Source organism: Gossypium hirsutum, chromosome A05, assembly GCF_007990345.1.
Source record: "Gossypium hirsutum isolate 1008001.06 chromosome A05, Gossypium_hirsutum_v2.1, whole genome shotgun sequence".
Classification (NCBI taxonomy): Eukaryota; Viridiplantae; Streptophyta; class Magnoliopsida; order Malvales; family Malvaceae; genus Gossypium; species Gossypium hirsutum.
In genome coordinates, this window is record NC_053428.1 from 11,544,137 (window position 1) to 11,565,296 (window position 21,160).

General features: G+C 33.7%; 2 protein-coding genes across 5 annotated transcripts; one reads left to right on the forward strand and one right to left on the reverse strand.

Annotated features, from left to right (window-relative positions):
• Window positions 1-12,753: 12,753 nt before the first annotated feature.
• Window positions 12,754-15,119, reverse strand: LOC107960754 (photosynthetic NDH subunit of subcomplex B 1, chloroplastic). 4 transcript variants are annotated; one of them, XM_041113373.1, is made up of 7 exons: window positions 14,594-15,119; window positions 14,357-14,507; window positions 14,060-14,250; window positions 13,668-13,925; window positions 13,374-13,479; window positions 13,038-13,123; window positions 12,754-12,953 (listed from the first exon to the last, which is right to left on the reverse strand). In XM_041113373.1, the coding sequence occupies exons 1-7, from the start codon at window positions 15,028-15,030 to the stop codon at window positions 12,788-12,790; spliced, it is 1,395 nt and encodes a 464-aa protein (XP_040969307.1). In that variant the 5' UTR covers window positions 15,031-15,119; the 3' UTR covers window positions 12,754-12,787. The 4 variants fall into 4 exon arrangements, with proteins under 4 accessions (XP_040969307.1, XP_040969306.1, XP_040969309.1 ...); XM_041113372.1 differs by having other exon boundaries at window positions 14,060-14,265; window positions 14,594-15,086; XM_041113375.1 differs by lacking the exon at window positions 12,754-12,953 and having other exon boundaries at window positions 13,049-13,207; window positions 14,594-15,096.
• A 459-nt stretch (window positions 15,120-15,578) lies between these two features.
• LOC107958460 (probable GMP synthase [glutamine-hydrolyzing]) lies at window positions 15,579-20,809 on the forward strand. Its single transcript, XM_016894237.2, has 5 exons — window positions 15,579-16,500; window positions 19,133-19,190; window positions 19,302-19,385; window positions 19,561-19,702; window positions 19,951-20,809. Exons 1-5 carry the CDS (start codon window positions 16,002-16,004, stop codon window positions 20,281-20,283), a joined length of 1,116 nt encoding a protein of 371 aa, XP_016749726.2. The 5' UTR covers window positions 15,579-16,001; the 3' UTR covers window positions 20,284-20,809.
• The last annotated feature ends 351 nt before the right edge of the window (window positions 20,810-21,160 follow it).

Sequence of the window (21,160 nt, forward strand, 5' to 3'; positions counted from 1 at the left end):
TTTTCAAAGATTGATCTTCGATCAGGTTATTATCAGTTACGGGTAAACGAGTCAGATGTGCCAAAAACAGCCTTTAGAACCAGGTACGGGCATTATGAGTTTCTAGTTATGCCGTTTGGGCTAACTAATGCACCTACAGTATTCATGGATTTGATGAACCGGATATTTAGACCGTACTTAGACAGATTTGTAGTAGTATTCATTGATGATATTTTGGTTTATTCTCGGGATGAAGAAGAACATGCAGAACATTTGAGAATTGTGTTGCAAATTCTACGAGAGAAGCAGTTGTATGTTAAATTCAGTAAATGTGAATTTTGGCTTCGAGAAGTGAGTTTTCTTGGACACATTGTATCTGCCGAAGGCATCAGGGTAGATCCAAGTAAAATCTCAGCTATTGTCAATTGGAGTCCACCGAAGAATGTATCTGAAGTTAGAAGTTTCTTGGGTTTAGCTGGTTATTATCAGAGATTTGTACAGGGATTCTCTATGATAGCTTCTCCAATGACTCGATTATTGCAGAAAGATGTAAAGTTCAAGTGGACTGATGAATGTCAACAAAGTTTCAACCGATTGAAAGACCTATTAACGAAAGCACCTGTATTAGTGCAGCCTGAACCGGGTAAGGAATTTGTTATTTACAGTGATGCCTCATTAAATGGTTTAGGTTGTGTTTTGATGCAAGAAGGTAAAGTAATAGCCTATGCTTCAAGACAACTTAAACCACATGAAAGAAATTACCCAGTACATGATCTTGAATTAGCTGCTATTGTATTTGCGCTGAAGATATGGCGGCATTACTTGTACGGTGAGAAATGTCATATTTATACTGATCATAAAAGCTTGAAATATTTGATGACACAAAAAGATTTGAATTTGAGACAGCGCAGGTGGCTTGAACTGATAAAGGACTATGATTTGATTATTGATTACCATCCGGGTAAGGCTAATGTTGTAGCTGATGCTTTGAGCTGGAAATCTCTGTTTGCTTTACGAGCTATGAATACCCAGATATCATTGACTGATGATGGTTCAATCCTAGCTGAATTGAGAGCTAAACCGACATTCTTACAGCAAATATGTGAAGCTCAGAAGAATGATGAGAAGTTACAGGTTAAACGGGCACAGTGTGAGTCAGGTAATGATTCTAAATTTCAGATTGGTTCTGATGATTGTTTATTATTCAGAGGTAGGGTATGTGTACCTCAGAATTCAGAGCTCATACAGAAGATTCTACGCGAGGCCCACAGTAGTACTATGTCTGTACATCCGGGGAGTAATAAAATGTATAATGATCTGAAAAAGATGTACTGGTGGTCGGGAATGAAACGTGATATATCTGAGTTTGTATCAAGGTGTTTAATATGTCAACAAGTTAAAGCTGAACATCAGGTACCTTCGGTGTTACTTCAGCCAATTACTATACCGGAATGGAAATGGGAAAGAATCATTATGGATTTTGTATCGGGGCTACCTTTGTCTCCGAGGAAAAAAGATGCTATTTGGGTGATTGTAGACCGATTGACAAAGTCAGCTCACTTTATTCCGGTACGTATGGATTATTCTTTAGATAAACTAGCTGAACTATACATATCTGAGATTGTCAGGTTACATGGAGTGCCTGTCTCCATTATATCAGATAGAGATCCCCGATTTACGTCTCGTTTCTGGGACAAATTGCAAGAAGCCTTGGGTACTCAGTTGTATTTCAGCACTGCATTTCATCCTCAGACAAATGGTCAATCTGAGCGTGTAATTCAAGTATTGGAAGATATGCTCCGATGTTGTATACTAGAGTTTGAAGGTAATTGGGAGAGGTATCTACCTTTGACTGAATTTGCTTACAATAACAGTTATCAGTCTAGTATTAAAATGGCTTCGTATGAAGCTTTGTATGGTAGAAAATGTAGAACACCGTTATATTGGACAGAGCTCAGTGAAAGGAAGATACATGGGGTTGATTTGATCTGGGAAACAGAAGAAAAAGTAAAGGTTATTCGAGATAGCATAAAAACAGCTTCTGATCGTCAAAAATCATATGCCGAACTTAAGCGAAAAGAGATTAAATTTCAAGTCGGTGACAAGGTATTTCTGAAAGTGTCTCCTTGGAAGAAAGTTCTTCGATTCGGTCGAAAGGGTAAATTGGACCGGTCGCTTATCGATTGGCATTACCACCGGAACTTGATAGAATCCATAATGTTTTTCATGTATCTATGTTACGACGATATCGATCAGATCCTTCACATGTTATTTCTCTGACAGAAGTAGAGATTCAACCGGATATGACTTACAGTGAAGAACCGGTCAAGATATTGGCACGGGAGACAAAAGAGCTTAGAAATAAAAAAGATAAATTTGGTGAAAGTATTGTGGCAAAAGCACGGGATTGAAGAAGCAACATGGGAACCGGAAGAGGCAATGAGGAAACAATACCCAAACCTCTTTACTGGTAAGATTTTCGAGGACGAAAATCCTTAAAAGGGGGAGAGTTGTAATGGCGTAAATTCAATGTTATCAGAACAGTGGTTTCGTAACCACAAATCCGATTTAAAGAGAAATTTATTTCAATATTTTTGCTTGAAAATTTTTATGATAGGAAAATCGTATGAAAATATTGATAGGAAAATTTATCAATTTAGTGATTAGTTAGAAAAAGAAATTATTGAAGAAATTGGGTAAAATAAGGTATCGGGACCTCTATCTCGTAAAACCGAGTCAAAAATAATTTTATAAATATTTATGAAATGTTATTAATGTGGTATTAAAATTTCGTTAGGAAATTTTAATGTTTGGGTAGTCAATTAAATGAAAAGGACTGAATTGTAATAGGTGTAAAAGTTGCTAGAGTGATTAAATAGCTTATTAGTCTAATGAGAAAGGATATAAAAGGCAATTAGACCCAAAAGTTATTTGGGCTGGACGGCAAGAGTATGAAATCAGCAGAAAAATTGATAAATTAAGGGTAAAATTGGAATATTGCAAAATTAACTAAATAAAACTAGGACTAAATAGGAAATATCTAGATTTCTCTTCATTTCTCTTCAATTCCAGCAGCTAAAAACGCCATAGGAGGGTTCTATAAGCTGGTATTTCATAATTTTTGCACCAAGTGAGTTAATCCTTGCCTTTTCTTGTAATTTTTGTGTTTCTAAGACTTTTACAACTAGATCCTACTATTAAATTCATTAGTTTTTGATTTCATGGATGAAATTTAAAGTGACCATGGTTGAGTTCTCTAAGTTTATGATGAAATAGAATGAAATTAAATCTTTAATTTGTTTATGAGATGATTTTATTAGGCAATTTCAATGGAAATTGATTTTTGGGACCTAATTGTGAAAATGTTTGGAATTAAAGTCTATTGCTGAAATTCTGATTCCTAAAGGTTGTAAACTAGTTTAAGGTGATAGAATAAAATGTTAATTGAGAAAAATCAGCTCAACTGAGAGGCTAATTGAGTAGGGATGAAATTATCATTTATTAAAAGCTTAGGGGAAAAATGGTAATAAACAGCTTGCACTAAAACAGTTTGGACAGCAGCAGTAGACTAACTTTGAAAAATCACCAAAAATTGTAGGAATCGAATTAGAAGATGAAAAAAAATATGGAATTAAAGCTTATTGAGTCTAGTTTCTCATAGAAGAAATATTGTAAGCAATGGATTTGTAAATTTTTAGATATAATGAATTTTGTGAGACAAGGTCAGAATGAATTCGGGTTCCCCTGTTCTGACTTTGAAAAATTATAAAAAATTGAATAAAAATAATTAGGGACTTAAATTTATATGTATAGAATTCTGAATGAGTCTATTTTTAATAGAAACAAACAAGAACATCATTTGAATTCTGTATAAATAGATAATTTATTTTTAGTGAAGAAGGGTCAGAACTGTTAGACAACAGAACAGGGGTGACTTTGAAGAATAAACTGTACTGATTGGCTAAACAAAAAATTTTAAAAATTTTATGGTAAAAATATATATGAGTCTAGTTTCAGGAAAAATTAACGGATCTTAATTTGGAGTTCCGTAGTTCAAGTTATAAATAATTTAGTGACTATGACTCAAGTAGACAGCTTTGAATGAACTATAAATAATAGTTGAATTATAGAGAATGTTGCATATGAACATGAAATGTATTAAATTGATAATTAAATTTATTTATTTAGACCCAGAAGATTCAAATACGAAGCTAGATCGAGGAAAGGAAAAAGTTTGGGATTAATAGATTTTTACTATTTACAAACAAGTATCAAGGTAAGTTCATGTAACTTGAATTATATTCATAAATTGCTTGAGATTGTATGTTATTGATGTGAATATGATTTGAATGTTCATTGTATGAAAATTAATGAAACATTGATATATTTGATAAAATGGGAAGAAATCCCAGTTGAATGAAAGGAAAATTCGATGGATCTCTGAAAAGGAATCGACGGTAAAAAGGATCTAGCCCGGACGGGTGATCCTATCTTGATATAGCCCTCCCGAAGAATATGTGTAAAATGGATTTAGCCCGGACGGGTAATCCGAATTAGGGTCTGAATTTAGCCTAGACTGGTAATTTAGATCCAAGCTCATTAGAGTAATTGTCGTTGCAGGGGATTTAGCCTGGACTGGTAATCCCGACAATACTCTATGAGTTTATATTGCAGGGGATTTAGCCTAGACTGGTAATCCCGCTGCAAGGTTGAGGTTCGCGGAAGTGTGCTCTCTGAAATGGAAATGTGCGCACATGAATATGAATTGACGGACCCGGAATTGTACACTAAAAGTGTACCTCTGAAAATCCATCGAAATTCCGATAAATTCAACGGGATAAATATGAAAAATAATAAGGGAATGAAAATCATGGTATTGATGAGTACATCAATCATGGTATATATATATTATTGATACATGGAAATTATTATACTAACTTGAATGTTGAGTTTGTGCATGTTAGGATAATAATGCATTGAATGGATATATGAATGTTTATTATATTGTATTGAAAATATTAGGTAAGTATAATTCTTGTTACATGAGCTTACTAAGCACAAAGTGCTTACCCCGTTTCCTTTTTCCCTGGTTTGTAGTGTTAAGAGCTCGGAGGTCGGATTTGGTCGGAGACACATCACACTATCAACCTTAGGATTTCGGTATATAAAGAAACTTTATTTTGGAAATCAATGGCATGTATAAGCTAACAAAGTAAATGTTAACGTGAAATGAATGTAAAGTTAGCCATTAGTATGGTTAACAAACCTGGTTATAGATATGTGATGACATTATCTTATATAAATGCATGAATCTATCATGAAAATATGTTGAATTGAAAAAAAAATTAATTCGTAAAATCCGGTAATGCCTCGTAACCTATTCCGGCAATGAATACGGGTAGGGGTATTATAATTATGAAAATGTTTGGAATTAAAGTCTAGAGCTGAAATTCTGATTCCCAAAGGTTATAAAGTAGTTTAAAGTGATAGAATAAAGTGTTAATTGAGAAAAATCAGCTTAATTGAGAGGCTAATTGAGTAGGGACGAAATTATCATTTTTTAAAAGCTTAGGAGAAAAATGGTAATAAACATCTTGCACTAAAACAGTTTTGGACAGCACCAGTAGTCTAACTTTGAAAAATCACCATAAATTGTGTAAATCGAATTAGAATTAACAAAATATGGAATTAAATCTTATTGAGTCTAGTTTCTCATAGAAGAAACAGTGTAAGCAATGAAATTATAAATCATGAAATATAATAAATTTTGTGAGATAAAGTCAGAATGAATTCGGGTTCCCCTGTTCTGACTTTAGAAAATCATCAAAAATTGGATAAAAATAATTAGGGGTTAAAATTTAGATGTTTAAATTATTAATTAGTATATTTTCAATAGAAACAAATGGAAACATCATCCAAATTTTGTACTAAGAGATAATTAATTTTTAGCAAAGAAAGGTTGAAGTTGTCAGACAGCAGAATTAGGGTAAGTTTGAAGATTTTACTGTACTTATTGGCTAAACCAAAAATTATGAAAATTTTATGGTAGAAAGCTATTTTAGTCTAGTTCCAGAAACATCAAGCGGTTTTTAATTTAGAATTCTGTAGCTTGAGATATAAATAATTTAGTGACTACAACTCAAGTAGACAGCTTTGAATGAACTATAAATAATAACGGAATTATAGAGAATGTTACATATGAACATGAAATGTATTAAATTGATGATTAAATTTATTTATTTAGATTCAGAAAATTCAAATACGAAGCTAGATCGAGGAAAGGAAAAAGTTTGGGATTAGTGGATTTTTGTATACGAACAAGAATCAAGGTAAGTTCGTGTAACTTGAATTATATTTTTAAATGCTTGAAATGTATGTTATTGACGTGAATATGATTTGAACGTTTATTGTATGATAATTGATGAAATATTGATAATATTTGATAAAAAAGGAAAATAAATCCCTGTTGGATGGAATGGATTTCGATGGATCATTGAAAAGGAATTGACGATAAAAAGGATCTAGCTCGGACGGGTGATCCTGATATAAGTCCTCTCGAAGAATATGTGTAAAATAGATTTAGCCCGGACAGGTAATTCGAATTAGGGTCTAAATTTAGCTGGACTGGTAATTCAGATCCAAGCTCATTAGAGTAATTGTTGTTGCATGGGATTTAGCCTAGACTGGTAATCCCGACTGTAACAGCCTAATTTTCGATGGTGTCGGAACAGTGATTTGAGATCACTAAATCCGACAAATGAGTAGGAAATATTATTAATTTAGTGAGTATAAGTTAAACGTGAAGTTAGGAAAAATTTTGAAATAATGAATATTGTACTAAAAATATATATATTAAAAAAATTAGAATCGAAAACTAGGTATCGAGACCTCCGAAATTTTAAATCAAGCCATAAATATTTTTATAAATATTTATGGTTATAAATATTTATGGAGTGTTAATAAGTTAGTATTAAAGTTTCGTCAAGAAATTTTAAAGTACTGATAGCTAATTGAACAAAAAGGACTAAATTGTATCAAATGCAAAATTGTGGGAAATGATTAAATAGCTTAAATGATAAAAGTAAGAGGGTTTAAAAGGAAAATAGACCCAAGGTCTATTTGGACTGGACGGCAAGGGCATGAAATCAGCAAGAAAATAAGGAGAATTAAGGGCAAAATTGGAAAATTGGAAAATTTACTTAATAAAGCTAGGACTAAAGAGGAATTATCTAGATTTCTCTTTATTTTTCTGCATTCTCATCAGCAAAAACACCATGGAAGAGTTCCCTTAAGCTGGTTTTTCATATTTTTACTGCAAGTAAGTTCAATTCTTGATTATTTCTTGAAATTTTTGTGTTTTTGTGACTTTTACAACTAGGTCCACTTGTTGAATTCATTAGTTTTTGATTCTATGAAATAAATTTAAAGTTTCTATGAATATGTGTTGGAAGTATATGATGATTTGGCATGGAATTAGAGCTTTAAATTGTTTATATACTGATTTTATTGAAAGAATTGAATAGAAAGTGAATGTTTGGGACCTAAATTGTAAAAGAGTTTGAAGTTAGAGTTTTATGTGGAAATTATGAATTTCAATAGTTATGAAATAACTTATAATGTCTAGGAAAAGTATTAATTGAGAAAATTAGCTTAATTGAGGGGTTAATTGAGCAAGGACTGAATTGTATGAACTATGAAATTTGGGGCAAAATGAAAATCAATATTTTGCACTAAAACAGTTTTGGACAGCAGCAATAGTCTAACTTTGAAAAATCACCAAAAATTGTAGAAATCGAATTAGAGAATGAATAAAATATGAAATTAAAGCTTATTGAGTCTAGTTTCTTATAGAAGAAACGGTGTAAGCAATGAAATTGTAAATCATGAGATATAATAAGTTTTGTGAGACAATGTCAGAATGATTTCAGGTTCCCCTGTTTTGACTTTGGAAAATCATAAAAAATTGGATAAAAATAATTAAGGGATTAAATTTATATGTTTAAGATCCTTAATGAGTCTATTTTCAATAGAAATAAGTAGTAACATCATCCAAATCTCGTATGATGAGATAATTAATTCTTAGTGAAGAAGGGTCGGAACTGTCAGACAGCAGAACAAGGATAAACTGTACTTATTGGCTAAACCAAAAATTCTAAAAATTTTATGGTAATAAGATATGTAAGTAAATAATTTTGAGTTCTGTAGCTTAAGATATAAATAATTTAATGACTATGACGCAAATGGACAGTTTGACTATACATATAAGTAAATAGTGAAAGTATTGATAATGTTACTTGTTGCATGTTATATAAATTAAGGATGTGGAATGGAGAGGAGGAGGAGGAAAATATGTATGAATATTCAGCTAGCATGAAATATCGATATAATGAATTACCTGATTTATGTTTATGAAGAAATGGCAAGAGAAAGATATTTATCATGACATGTAAATAGGTAATTATTTTTGATACGTTGATACGAGGAAATTAATTAAATTGAGACGAGTAATAAATTCAAGTAAAACATATCGAGAAAAATAAGTACGTTAAGGGACAATGTGTTTGATTTTAAGTGGTTCCAAATATGAACGTTAGATGAAATGAAATATCTGATAAATAAATCGGTAACTCCGGTAATGCTCCGTAACTCTATTCCGGTGATGGATTCGGGTTAGGAGCGTTACACCGACAATACTCTATGAGTTTATATTACAGGGGATTTAGCCTAGACTGGTAATCCCGTTGTAAGGATGGGGTTCGCGGGAATGTGCTCTCTGAAATGGAAATGTGCGCACATGAATATGAATTGACAGACTCGGAATTGTAAAATCCATCGAAATTATAAGAAATTCAACGGGATAAAGATGGAAAAATAACAAGGGAATGGAAATCATGGTATTGTTGAGCTCATCAATCATGGTATATATTATTGATACATGGAAATTATTGGACTAACTTGAATGTTGAGTTTGTGCATGTTAGGGTAATAATGCATTGAATGGATATATGAATGTTTATTGCATTGTATTGAAAATATTAGGTAAGCATAATTCTTGTTACATGAGCGTACTAAGCACAAAGTGCTTACCTTATTTCCTTTTCCCCTGTTAAGTATAATTCTTGCTATATGAGCTTACTAAGCATAAAGTGCTTACCCTATTTCCTTTTCCCTTGTTTTGTAGTGTTAAGAGCTTGGAGGTCAGATTCGGTCAGAGACACATCACACTATCAACCTCAAGATTTCGGTATATAAAGAAACTTTATTTTGGAAATCAATGGCATGTATAAGCTAATAAAGTAAATGTTAATGTGAAATGAATGTAAGGTCGGCCATTGGTATGGCTAACAAATCTTGGTTTTGGTATGTGATGAGGTTATCTTATAAATATGCATGAATCTATCTTGAAAATATGTTGAATTGGATTGGTCGATGTGGATTGGTCTTGGTTTAAAATTGCAGGGAAGGTTAGATATCTATAAAGAGGTTATATTGAGTTAAAAAAAAATTAATTCGTAAACTCCGGTAATGCCTTGTACCCTATTCTGACAACAAATACGGGTAGGGGGTGTTACACAGAATATTCACGCGGCCTAGCACATGGGCATGTGGTTTGTCTGTGTGACCTAAGTCGGTAAGCACCTAATTTTGGACACGGACTGGGACACGGCCTTATGTCCCTACTTCGAATGTCCACACGACCTGAGACACAGGCATGTCTCTTGACCGTCTGAGACTCATGGCCTGGCCACACGGGCGTGTGTCCCCTACACATTTGAGAAAAGTTTGAAAGTTTTTCGAAAAATTTTCTGAGTTTCCAATTTAGTCCCGATTTGTTTCTAATATGTATTTTGGGCTCGATGGCTCGTATAAGGGACAATATGTATGACTTTGATTGGTTTTTCTTTTTTTCTTTTTTACTTGAATGCTATATGATATGAAATGTTTGCATTTTCTATCTGTTTGGTTTATAAACTTTGGTAATGCTCCGTAACCCTATTCCGGCGACGGATTCGAGTTAGGGGTGTTACAATTTATTTTTATAATGGATAAGTATAAAAATTTGTGTATGTAATGCGTAAATGTAAAAAAACATTATATCGTAATATCAATAATCTTGTTAGTTGTTTATGAAAAATAAATCAAATTAAAATATCATGTATAGGACTACAAAAAATCAATATTTATGTATAATTTTACATATTGAATTAAAATTAATGTGTAATTTTAGGATATATTCAAAAAAAAATTATGAAAAGTCGAAGAATTTTCTAATAAACATAATCAAAATTATTCAATGCATGGTTAGCTTAAAAAGCAAACGACATATCACGATTAAAAACTTTATTTACTCTTTTGATCAAAAGTGAAATTCGTTCAAATCAAGGTTTTTGAATAGTGAATTTGGATATGTATATATATATACATATCAAACATGTTGATTGAGGAATAAGAATCAGAATTCAGGTTTACAAGAACTTTGATGGGTTATTGACTGGTATAATAACAAAAGAAGTATAAAGTGGTTAAAGTTGCTTTACAAAAGATCAGAGGTGGAATTATAGCCATTGAAGTCATTACATTTTTCTTTATCATTTATTTTTCCATTTCATACCTTCCAAATTCTTATGATGTCAATTGCATGATATCACTCTACCTCATAACTTAAATAACCTAATTAAAATTAATCTTAAGACTTTTGAAGATTAATATGATTCAAAAAATCTTAATAATTGAATTTACGTGTAATTATTTGTACTATTCTTTTAGGTATTTGAAAATAGGAGAAATTATTTAATTGGATAGTCATTATTATTTTTGATATTTTTTTATTTTTTAAAATGCAATTAGCGAGATTATGTAGATACTATACTGATAATTACATTTTCTCAGGTAACCTAATTATTATTCGACTCACATCAATTTAATTAGGTCAGCTAAATGTCTTTAAAAATGCAAACAAAATCGAAATACTAAGAACCCATTTTTTTTTCCTTGTTAATTATTCATTTGTTATACTATATATATTTTAGTTATAGTAATAAGAATTTGACCTTTGCAAGCGGTTTTAAGTAAGAAAACATATTGCATGAACTTCAAAAAAAAAAAAAAAAAAAAGAATTGCAAACATTAAAGTTGAAGATATAAATAGATCATCTTCATCAATCATAATGATGAATTAAGTGATTAAATAACAAAATAGAGAGTAGTTGATACATAGCTTCACTCTTTTCATTGATCTTATCCAAGTTTATGAGATTGAAGGATTTTATGGTAGAGGGGAAATGGCAAATGAGTGGAATATTCTTAGAAATTAAGGAAATAATGGGGATAGTGGTAGAAGTGGATAAGGATCAAAACCACGTAGCCATTAGCCATGCAATAATCAAAAACCAATGATGGTTCACAATTATCATCATCTTCGTATATATAACATTATTATACGTGTTTTTAAGGGTCTCTACAGTTTGATTTAAAACTTAAATAATTGATTTAATTCGGTTAAATGATCGGTAATCGAATTTAATTCAGTCGGAGGTCGATAATAATTTTTTTAAATTTTGATTATTGGTTAATTAATTCGGTTTGAATTTGGGTAATTAATCAAATTAACCAACTAACTGAAATATTTGTTGTTTTCGAGACTTATGTAGTGTTTCTAATATTTTATTTGTTATTTTCACCCTCATTTAAAATTTTTTAAACTATTAAATAAAAGAAAATGAACATTAGCAATGTATATTTTTATATATTTTATACTTATTTTAACCAAAAGACAAAAATATATAAATTTCGATTAACCCATCGAATTAACCAAAATATTTTGGTTCAATTAATATATTTGAAAAAAATTAATTCAATTAATAATAATAGCAATTCAATTTAGATATTAATCGAACTCCAACGTATCTTTTCACTCGCATTTTCAAAGGATAATGATCCATAATCCAAATTTAATATAAATATATAACACCCAAAACATGACTTGATTTGGATAAAGATTGGGCCAAAGATCCAAGTGAGCTAAGCTGATATGACCTCCACATCCAAAAAAGTCAAAACGTCAATCTAACAATTTGGACGCCAAACAAAACAAGGATATGATTTGATGCGTTAAAATCTATATTATCTGCATTATAATAAACATAATAATGAGGTACAAGAATAGACGAATAAAACGAATTCATGAACTATGAAATCTCAATTTCCGTACCTGTTTTTATTAAATTAAAGCAAAGGAGAAGAGGCTTTTCATAATGTGAATAGGGCAGTCAATGTCATAGCCCAGTTTCTTCTTCCTAATCACAGGAAGTTCAAAGCCCATAAAGCTCAGTCTTTTATATTTACTTTTCCTTTGTATTATATTCATAGTTAAGTCACTAAATATTTAGTAAAATTTACTTCTTCCCTTCGTCTCGTATCCAAATATAAAATCTCACAACATTGGCAGGCACAAGGGAAAGCAAATAGCCTACATGGCCCTCAAATTTCCTAAATTTAGTGCTTGAATTAATGGTGGAAACTCCCCGACTCTTATGCGATTGTTTTGGGATATAAGGCTTTAACCCACTTTATACCCAACACTGAACATCACCCTTTTCATAACATGCAACCAACCAAGTTAATCGTGAATTGAGATCATATTTAACACTATAATTCATTTTTGGGTACTTGTCAAGCGAAGACGTGTGTAACTTATTACTGCTTTTGCACTATAGAAACATTGAAGATAGATATAAAAGGAAAGAATAGGAAAGAAAAGGAATCACAAGAGTGTAGCCAAAAATATATATATATATGAACACCTCTCCTATACAAGAGCTAGGGACCGTTGAAATATTTGCATGGCTTGTTTAACAGCCTCCACATCAATATCTATCAACTTTCCTGTCTTGGATGAGACAACGGCGCATTTCTTCTCTTCTGCATTAGGAACAAACAGTTTCCCCTTTTCATCTGAGCAAAACAAGCCGATGCTGCACTCAAATTTACAAAACCCCTTTCAAGATTTACATATATTTTTGATGTAAATGATTTTACATAAATCTAGAGACACTCACCTTGGTTTTTCTCGTGCAGTTGCTAGCTGTATAGCTGCTGTGTTTGTAGCGATCACCCCGGCTGAATCATTTATCAGAGCAGCTAGCTAAAGAATCATCAAAAGCATAGCTTAAATTAATGGATCTTTCCAGTGTCAGACTTTGAAACATAGTATGTTTCTTTTTCATCTCTGCAGACAAGTTAAAAAGGGTTGTTACCCTGACTCTTCATTGTTCCTAAAGTATTTGGACTGGATATAGAAATATGATTCTATACGTATATGAAAACCTTAGAAAACATTGAGAATACTCGTATACGCTTCTCTGATTATAAAATGAGTTGAAAAAAGTGCAAACCTGCCCTGGGGTAGTGATGAAAACAATATTAGCATCATCTCCTACTTCTTCCTCCACATTCTCTCTTTCTTTCTCGTGTGGAATGACAAAAAGTGGCTTAAATCCCCTGTTGGCACAACATAAGATATTTGATTATGTTAAACTTGATAACTAGTTTTAGTCAATGTTGTCAAAAGTGATGAGATCATGCTCTTTCAACTCAAGTTTATCAGCTAGTCTACTATGTTATTGCAACTCAAAAGTGCATGTCGATTTACCCTCATATCCGTACAACTTGAGAGCAGGTAATAATACCTTATATCCTCAGCTATTTCAGCCCATACTTGAATGGGGAGCAAGCAATCAGTATCACCTCGAGACTGCATTGAAGCCTTGGAATCCGATTCTATTCCATGAATCACTATATATTTCCCTTTCTCTACACCCGCATTTCTGTATTTTTCTGCCACAACCTCCTTCAGCTTCCTCGAAATCGACACTCTTAAGGGGCCAACCTCGTGCCTCGGAACACTCCTAAATGGTCTTCCCAACCAATCAACCATCTGATGGTACCTATAGCAGTACGACCCCACTTAAACCAAAAACATAACATTGAATTCCGAACCGTAATCATTTTCTCTTAAAACAAAGCTTTTCTAATTCACCAAAAGTATATGAATTAGTGGCTTGTTGTAAAACTCACTCACATGTTATATCCAGCATCAGAAAGATTCATGCTATCTGCAGGAAAAGATTGAGAAAGGAGTAATCCAGCACCTGCTGCATTCACATTTGGATAAATGTAGCTCACTCTATCTCGAGCGGTGGTCATAAACAAGAAGGCAGCATGGCCAAGACCCGCCAGTTTTGTCGACAAAACCATGTCATAGTACCTATTCTGCAATTTCACAACCTACATTCAATTTAATCCAATATGACGCTACATGAAAACATTGAAAACCATTGTTAAATACCCAAACTTTCATCCATGAAAAGCCAATAACCTTAAGAAGTCCAATCATGTCTGTGTATTCAGCAGGATCAGGCCAGTCATCGTCAGGGTCATAAGCATTAGCCCATCTCACATTCTTGTTCAGTTCAAATGTCTGCTTTCCTCTTTCTGATGCCAATATATCCACTTGAACACCAGGGTATCTGATCAAAATATATTAACAATTAAAGATGGAAATTTCATACCCAAAATCAGAGCTTCAACATTTTGGTTGCTGTTATTGTTATACCTGTCTTTGATCAATTGAATCACAGGGAAAAACAACAAGTTTTCATAGACACCACCAGAAATGACACAGCAACATCTCCTGACATCACCTCTGATTTTCAAAGGCAGTGAAGCCAACTCCACGGTGAACCCCTTTGGGAATTTCAAGAAACCGTAAGGATTATCAGGGTCTTCAGGGGGCCTAGGATCTTCTTCTTGCTTGCCATCAGTGAACAATGAACCATATTCCGAGAAGGGGTCTTCCACATCATCTTCGAAAGGATCCAGCCATGGGTTCTTTTTCTTAGCATGGGTTCGAACACTTGGCTTAGTTTTGGTGCATGGAGAGTGGTCTAGTGGCCTTAAACATGGTGGCTTAGCTGTTAAGTGAGCAGAAGGAAGTGAAGATGGATTTGAAAGAAATGGAGAAAGAGCTTTGGGTAGTACAGTAGTAGCCATTGATTTTTAATTTTTTTTCAATTTCTTTTAGTTCTTTTTACTGGTTTTCTAGGCCTGTGTGAACTTTTCCGGGCATTAGGATATGAATGTGTGGAAGGAACTTGGATAAGTGGGTCCCTAACCTAAGCGTATGTCTTTTTGTTTTTTATTGGATAATCACAGAACAATACTGCAACATTTCAGGACTCTCAATTCCACCCTTGACTGCGTTTTTCTTAATACAATCCTCATATGTGAGCTAGGTTAGAACAAGAAAATATTAAATTTGTCTTTTGATACATATTATTATAAATTTGGAAAAAGGAGCATAGACTATTATTTTGTGCATATAATCTTTCTTTTTTTCTTTTTTGTTGCAAATAAATTTATTTGGTAATTTTACCCTTAAAAACATTTTAAAATACCCTTTGAATTTGTAGGACTCCCAAAATTAATATACAGAATAGATACATTTAATTATTTTCGCAGCTAATGCGGACTCGGGTCGGAGTAGGACAAAACAAAAAACAACCTTTTAAAAACCCAAACCCTATCTGACGTGGCGCTCTTTCATTGGCGGATCCCTCTGATTCTTTGCTTTTTGCCATCAATATCCGAAACTACCCCCTCACCACCGAAAATTACACCCAGTTCCCTCGAAAGCACCAAGCTTTTATTTTCCCCCCTGATTTTCTCGTCTCATTTTCCTACCACCCAAACAACACCATTCTCGAAAACAACAATTGACCCACTTCCAGTATTTTGCTTGTAACAAAATTTCTCTAATATCACCAATGCAGCACGAAATTTGTGTCCTCCCAGCTTTCTTCTCCACTAGCATTCTCTCACCTTAGCCCTACGATTCTTAACCTTCCTTTTCACTCCATTACTCTTTAATTACTGATTCCAAAGCTCACTGTTTAGTCAAGAAAGCTTCAAATTAGAAACTTTTGTAGCGAAATTTTGAGATGATAAAAAAAATTGAGCCGTAAATGTCGGGACCGCCGAGGGTAAGGTCGGCTAACACTGCAACGGAAATGGAAGCGAGGTCGGTTCTGGGTCCGGCTGGGAACAAGGTCCCGACAAAACCGGCATCAAAATCGACCAAAAAACCAGTCCAGCAAACACCTGAGGGAAAAGACAAAGAGAAGGTTAAAGAACTGTTAACTCCACAGAAGAAACCAACGCCGGCCCCTCAATCGTTGACTTTGACTGCATCGATTTTGAGGCAGCAGGAAAGGATGGCGGGGAATTTTTCGATGAGTCTGTCGTGCTTGTCGGACGGAGGAGCATCGTCTTCATCGGCAGGGTCGTCGTCGAGTGGGATGACTGGCGGAGGAGGGCGGCGGGGTGGTAAACATGGAATCGGTGTTGGAGTGAGGAGGAAGCAAAGTGGGCCGAAAGGGGAGAGTGGGGTGATTGTGGTGGATTCATGGGAAGGTGGTTGCTTGGATAACAAGAAAAGATGTGGATGGGTCACAACCAATTCGGGTATGTTTTTTAATGTTTTCTGGTCTTCTTTAAGTTTAGATTATTTGGTTCTCATGATTCGTAATAATGGTATCATTCCTTATATATCTTGTGCTTTGGAGTTGATTTTTATGTTAAAATAGTTGAATCATGTTAGAACTTGTTGACCGGTCTTGAGTAAATTGGCTGAAGGAGATATTCTGTCTAAGTAGTAACCCCTTTACGTTGGTTTGATTTTAATTAGAAGAATTGAGGAACAACTTGACACAGGTTACACTAGTCGAGTCCTTCCTTTTTTACTTTTTTACGAGTTTATATTTGATGCATTGTTTGTGTATATATCTATACACTTATCGTGAACTAAATAATGACACTTTATTAAAAGTTTTGAATAGTAAATACAGACAATTTTATTTTTAATGGGATGGCATCATTTGGTTCATTAATAGTATATAAATTTATGTACCGTGGGTCATCATAGATAGCAAGGAACACATCTTTTTTGTATCATTTATAGTAGTTGTTGAAAGGAGATTGCTGGTTGCTTAGTAACCAAGTTTGAAGTTGGCTCATTGTTGATTTTGACACTTATATTAGAGGGTATTCATATAACAAAACATTCTGACGGTTGAGAAGATTTTTACTCTAAGGACATTTGAAGCTATTTAAGAGTGCTGTTATCCTTTCGGTTGGAAATGCAAGCAAAATTTGATTGAATAGCTTTCTATTTAATTATCTGATCCTATATAGAAGTTCTTATGCTGCTAGGAAGGATATAGCTTCTTTCTTTTTTCTTTAGTGTAGAAGGTGTAGTTTGTTTTTATTCTTTTCCTTTACAGTATCAGCATCAAATATTTACTGCTGCATATGCTGGAAGGAATAGATAGGTAATATTGAAGAGCTCTGTACTATATATTTGGTACATTCTTCAAAATGAAAGGGGGGAGAAAGATTAATGCTTTAGTGGCTGTTTGCGTTCCCTATATACTATATTCTTTCACATCTTGAAGTTTGCAATAATTGCAAGTTTTCTTGATTTGGATGTCAATCGTGAAAGCATAACTTTTCTTAAGCATTCTGGACAGTCTTGTTTTCCTTTATTATATTTGGGCTATGGCAGATAGTTTTTGGGGTTTTGGCTTAGGTTGTATTTGCTAGAATGTACCATTTGTCTAAAACCATGCAACTTTAGCATTTTATTAGAGAATGGGATGGCTACTTTTTATCTCAACCTAACTTTGGACTCACCTGAATAGTACACCATTCAGTGTTTGAGCATGGCTGTAAATTTGGCCCGCCTGACACTTCTACATTAATGATCTGGACCATCCCATACTTTGAGCAAATTTATCAGAGAACAAGCCATTGAAAATGGTGTATCTTAACTCTAAGCTTTTTATTTCAATATTTCATGCTACACCTAAATGTGTGGCCTTTTATATTACATGTGAAGAAAAAGTAGACTCTTTTCTTCTTGTTTTAGATCTGCAGTGTTTCAACTAGAGCAGCAGGTTATATCTGTCTGGCTATGCGTGTGTTTGAAGATTCCTAGTTGTAAAGTACAACTTGCATTTAATTTCCATGAACAATATTTCATTTTTCTTAAAGTACCTGTATCTCTATGTGTCCAACACATTTCCGTACATGGGCATGAGCCATGAGGATATGACCCTCCAAATACCTGGAAAAACTTAGACAAAAATAAACATACTCGTGTCAGACACATATCATATCTGACACTCTGAGTCCAAGTAGACTCACAATGCTATAAAATTGATGTTATCTTAGTAATTTCTGATTGATCTAATCTTGTAAATACTATGAATATAATTTATGAATGGAATTTTATGATTGTTCTGGTAAGCTAGACCTGAAGCTATTAGTCAAGAATTACAGAGAATTACAGATGGATTTGAATTTTTTTTTTTTAATTACAAGGAATATTGGCATTCGCAGGAAATAAGACTAGAACCCAAAACCTGCTGTGCATCCAACAATTAATTGAGTGCATGAACTATTTGAGGCTTTGCCCCAGGTTGAGATGGAATAATATTTTATTCTTAATTAAGGCTAAGTTCTCTAGAGATGTTCAGATGGAAGGGTTTGGGTTGAAGTTAAATGGAGGTCTTGAGAAAGATAGACCAAGGTTAGCAATTTTCTTGCCAATTTCAGATTGATTTTTTATTGCATAGGAAAAGGGCCACAAATATGGTGGGGCAATCTAATGTATATGGATCCAGTTGATAGAAAGGGGCATCTGATTCAAATTAAGTGACAAAAAGGGCAAAACATTGATCACAATGTAAGTGGTTTTGGAATTCAGTCATAGGGTAAAGTAGGTAAAATAAATTCTTTAGCTAATTTTTCATCGGGCTTTAGGCTGATTACACTTATGTCGAGTTGCATTCATTTTTACAATTTCCGGCTGCTTAAAATCCATTGCCCCCTTTCGTAAGTATGTTTTTGTTTTGTTGATTCTAAGTCCTTCTGCTATAGTTTTCTCCTTCACGGTTCTTTAAGGCTTTTGGGACCTTTCCCCACGAAAGTCCTACAGCTTCTACTGATGTACCACTTGCTTTTAGTGTATTTTTCAGGTAACTTGTATCATTTTATAAACATTTGCAAATACTAACTGCTTTTTGTTCTTTGAAAGATCTTTGTTATGTCGCTTTTCATGATGAAGAATGGGGAGTTCCAGCTCATGATGACAAGTATGTAATTTGGTTGCACTATTCATCTGGCTGTACCTTTGTTTCCTCTTTTAATTTCTGCATGAAATTTCAGATGTTAACTTCCTTGGCTTGTTTATTTTGTATATGCAGGAAACTGTTTGAATTGCTCAGCTTATCAGGTGCTTTGGCTGAACTGACATGGCCTACCATCCTTAGCAAAAGACATTTGTTTAGGTATTGCTCATACTCTATGAACAGTTGTGTTTGAAAGTCGGTCAACTGTGAGGCCTGTAGTGCTTGTCACGTTTGCTTTCAAGTATTTGTAGCGAGTATTATGTATAAAATACTTACTTTTATAGGTGGGTTTTTGTTGTGATTGATGCTAAATTTGGCTTTTATTTGTATGCAGGGACACCTTTCTGGAGTTTGATCCAAGGGCTGTTTCTAAACTAAGTGAGAAAAAGATAGGAGCTCCTGGAAGCCCTGCCAGCTCTCTGCTATCAGAACTCAAGATTCGAGGCATCATTGAAAATGGACACCAAATATGCAAGGCATGGACTTATTCTCATGATTGATTTGTTAATCTCTACTTACAAATTGCAGAAGTAAAATTCAAACTCTTGAAGCAAGCTCTTATTGTCACCACTCACCGGTGTTTAGCAAAGAAAGCCCTAGCTAAGTTACATATTATAGTGAAACAACCATCTATATAAATGGCTCTGATTCATTTACAACACAGTGAATTAAAGTACACTCACAGTAGATTTTATTATTTAACAGCAAGTTCTGTTATATGCAGGTAATAGATGAGTTTGGGTCATTTGACAAGTACATTTGGAGCTTCGTTAATCACAAGCCAATAGTTGGTCAATTTCGGTACCCTCGGCAGGTTCCAGTCAAGAGTCCAAAATCAGAGGTGATAAGCAAAGACCTCATCAGAAGAGGATTCCGAAGCGTAGGGCCTACAGTTGTATATTCATTCATGCAAGTGGCTGGATTGACTAATGACCATCTTATGAGTTGCTTTAGGTTTCAAGAATGCATAACAGGGGTGGAATCAAGGGGAAAAGTTAACAATGATGAAGCAAATGATGAAACTAAAAAAGTTGAGGAGACGACTGCCTTGGGATAACTTGCCTGGACTCAGGGTTTCTAAGTATATAGTATTTCATCTGGTATGGGGGTTTGGGATGAGAGTTTGTATTTTTCTTGTTTTTACTGTTATTTGATTGAGATCTTTCACACCATTTGAATATGGTGGATGATGATTGGTGTTGTGGGGGAATGTTTTGTGTACAAAATGTTTTCTTATGTAGAAAAAATAGGGGGAAACATGTTGCATATCATAAATGCCAATGGGACCTATATACGGTAGAAATCTTCATTTCAAGAAACTTTAACAACTTTGAAGAAGAATTGTAAGAATTGTCATATCAGGTGAGGCGGCTGAGAACATCTTCAGCTTAGAAACTGGAAAATCTTGGCAATGCAATCTGGCGTGGGACATGGGTAAACAAAACGTGTTTTAGAATATGGACTGATAATTAATGCTAATGGTCCCGCTGTTTGTAATTGTAACAATAATTAATTGCTGTTTGTTTGTTTGTATTTTTTTTTTATGTTTTATGTTTATATTATATAGATTTTGAATTTATCCACGTATTTGAGTTTGAGCTTATATAATATATATGTATATGTTTTTTGCGAAATTATGTGAGTTGTATAATTATATTGTATTGTTTTGATGTTATTTTAATAAAACTTAAAGGTAATTCATTTGACTGGCAATTATGGTCCTCAGCTGGCTTTGATGGCCTTGTCATTGGGCTTTAGACTAATTTTCATGTACGGAATTTGGACTGTAGCATGTGGGGGCGCACACGCTTGGAATCCAACTTAGCCAAGTTGTCGATGGCTTTTCTTATTTTCTTCCTCTTTTTGTCTTTTTACAACACAACTTTGATTTCTTTTTTAAATTTCGACTTAATGACTCATTTTACTCCCTTTTT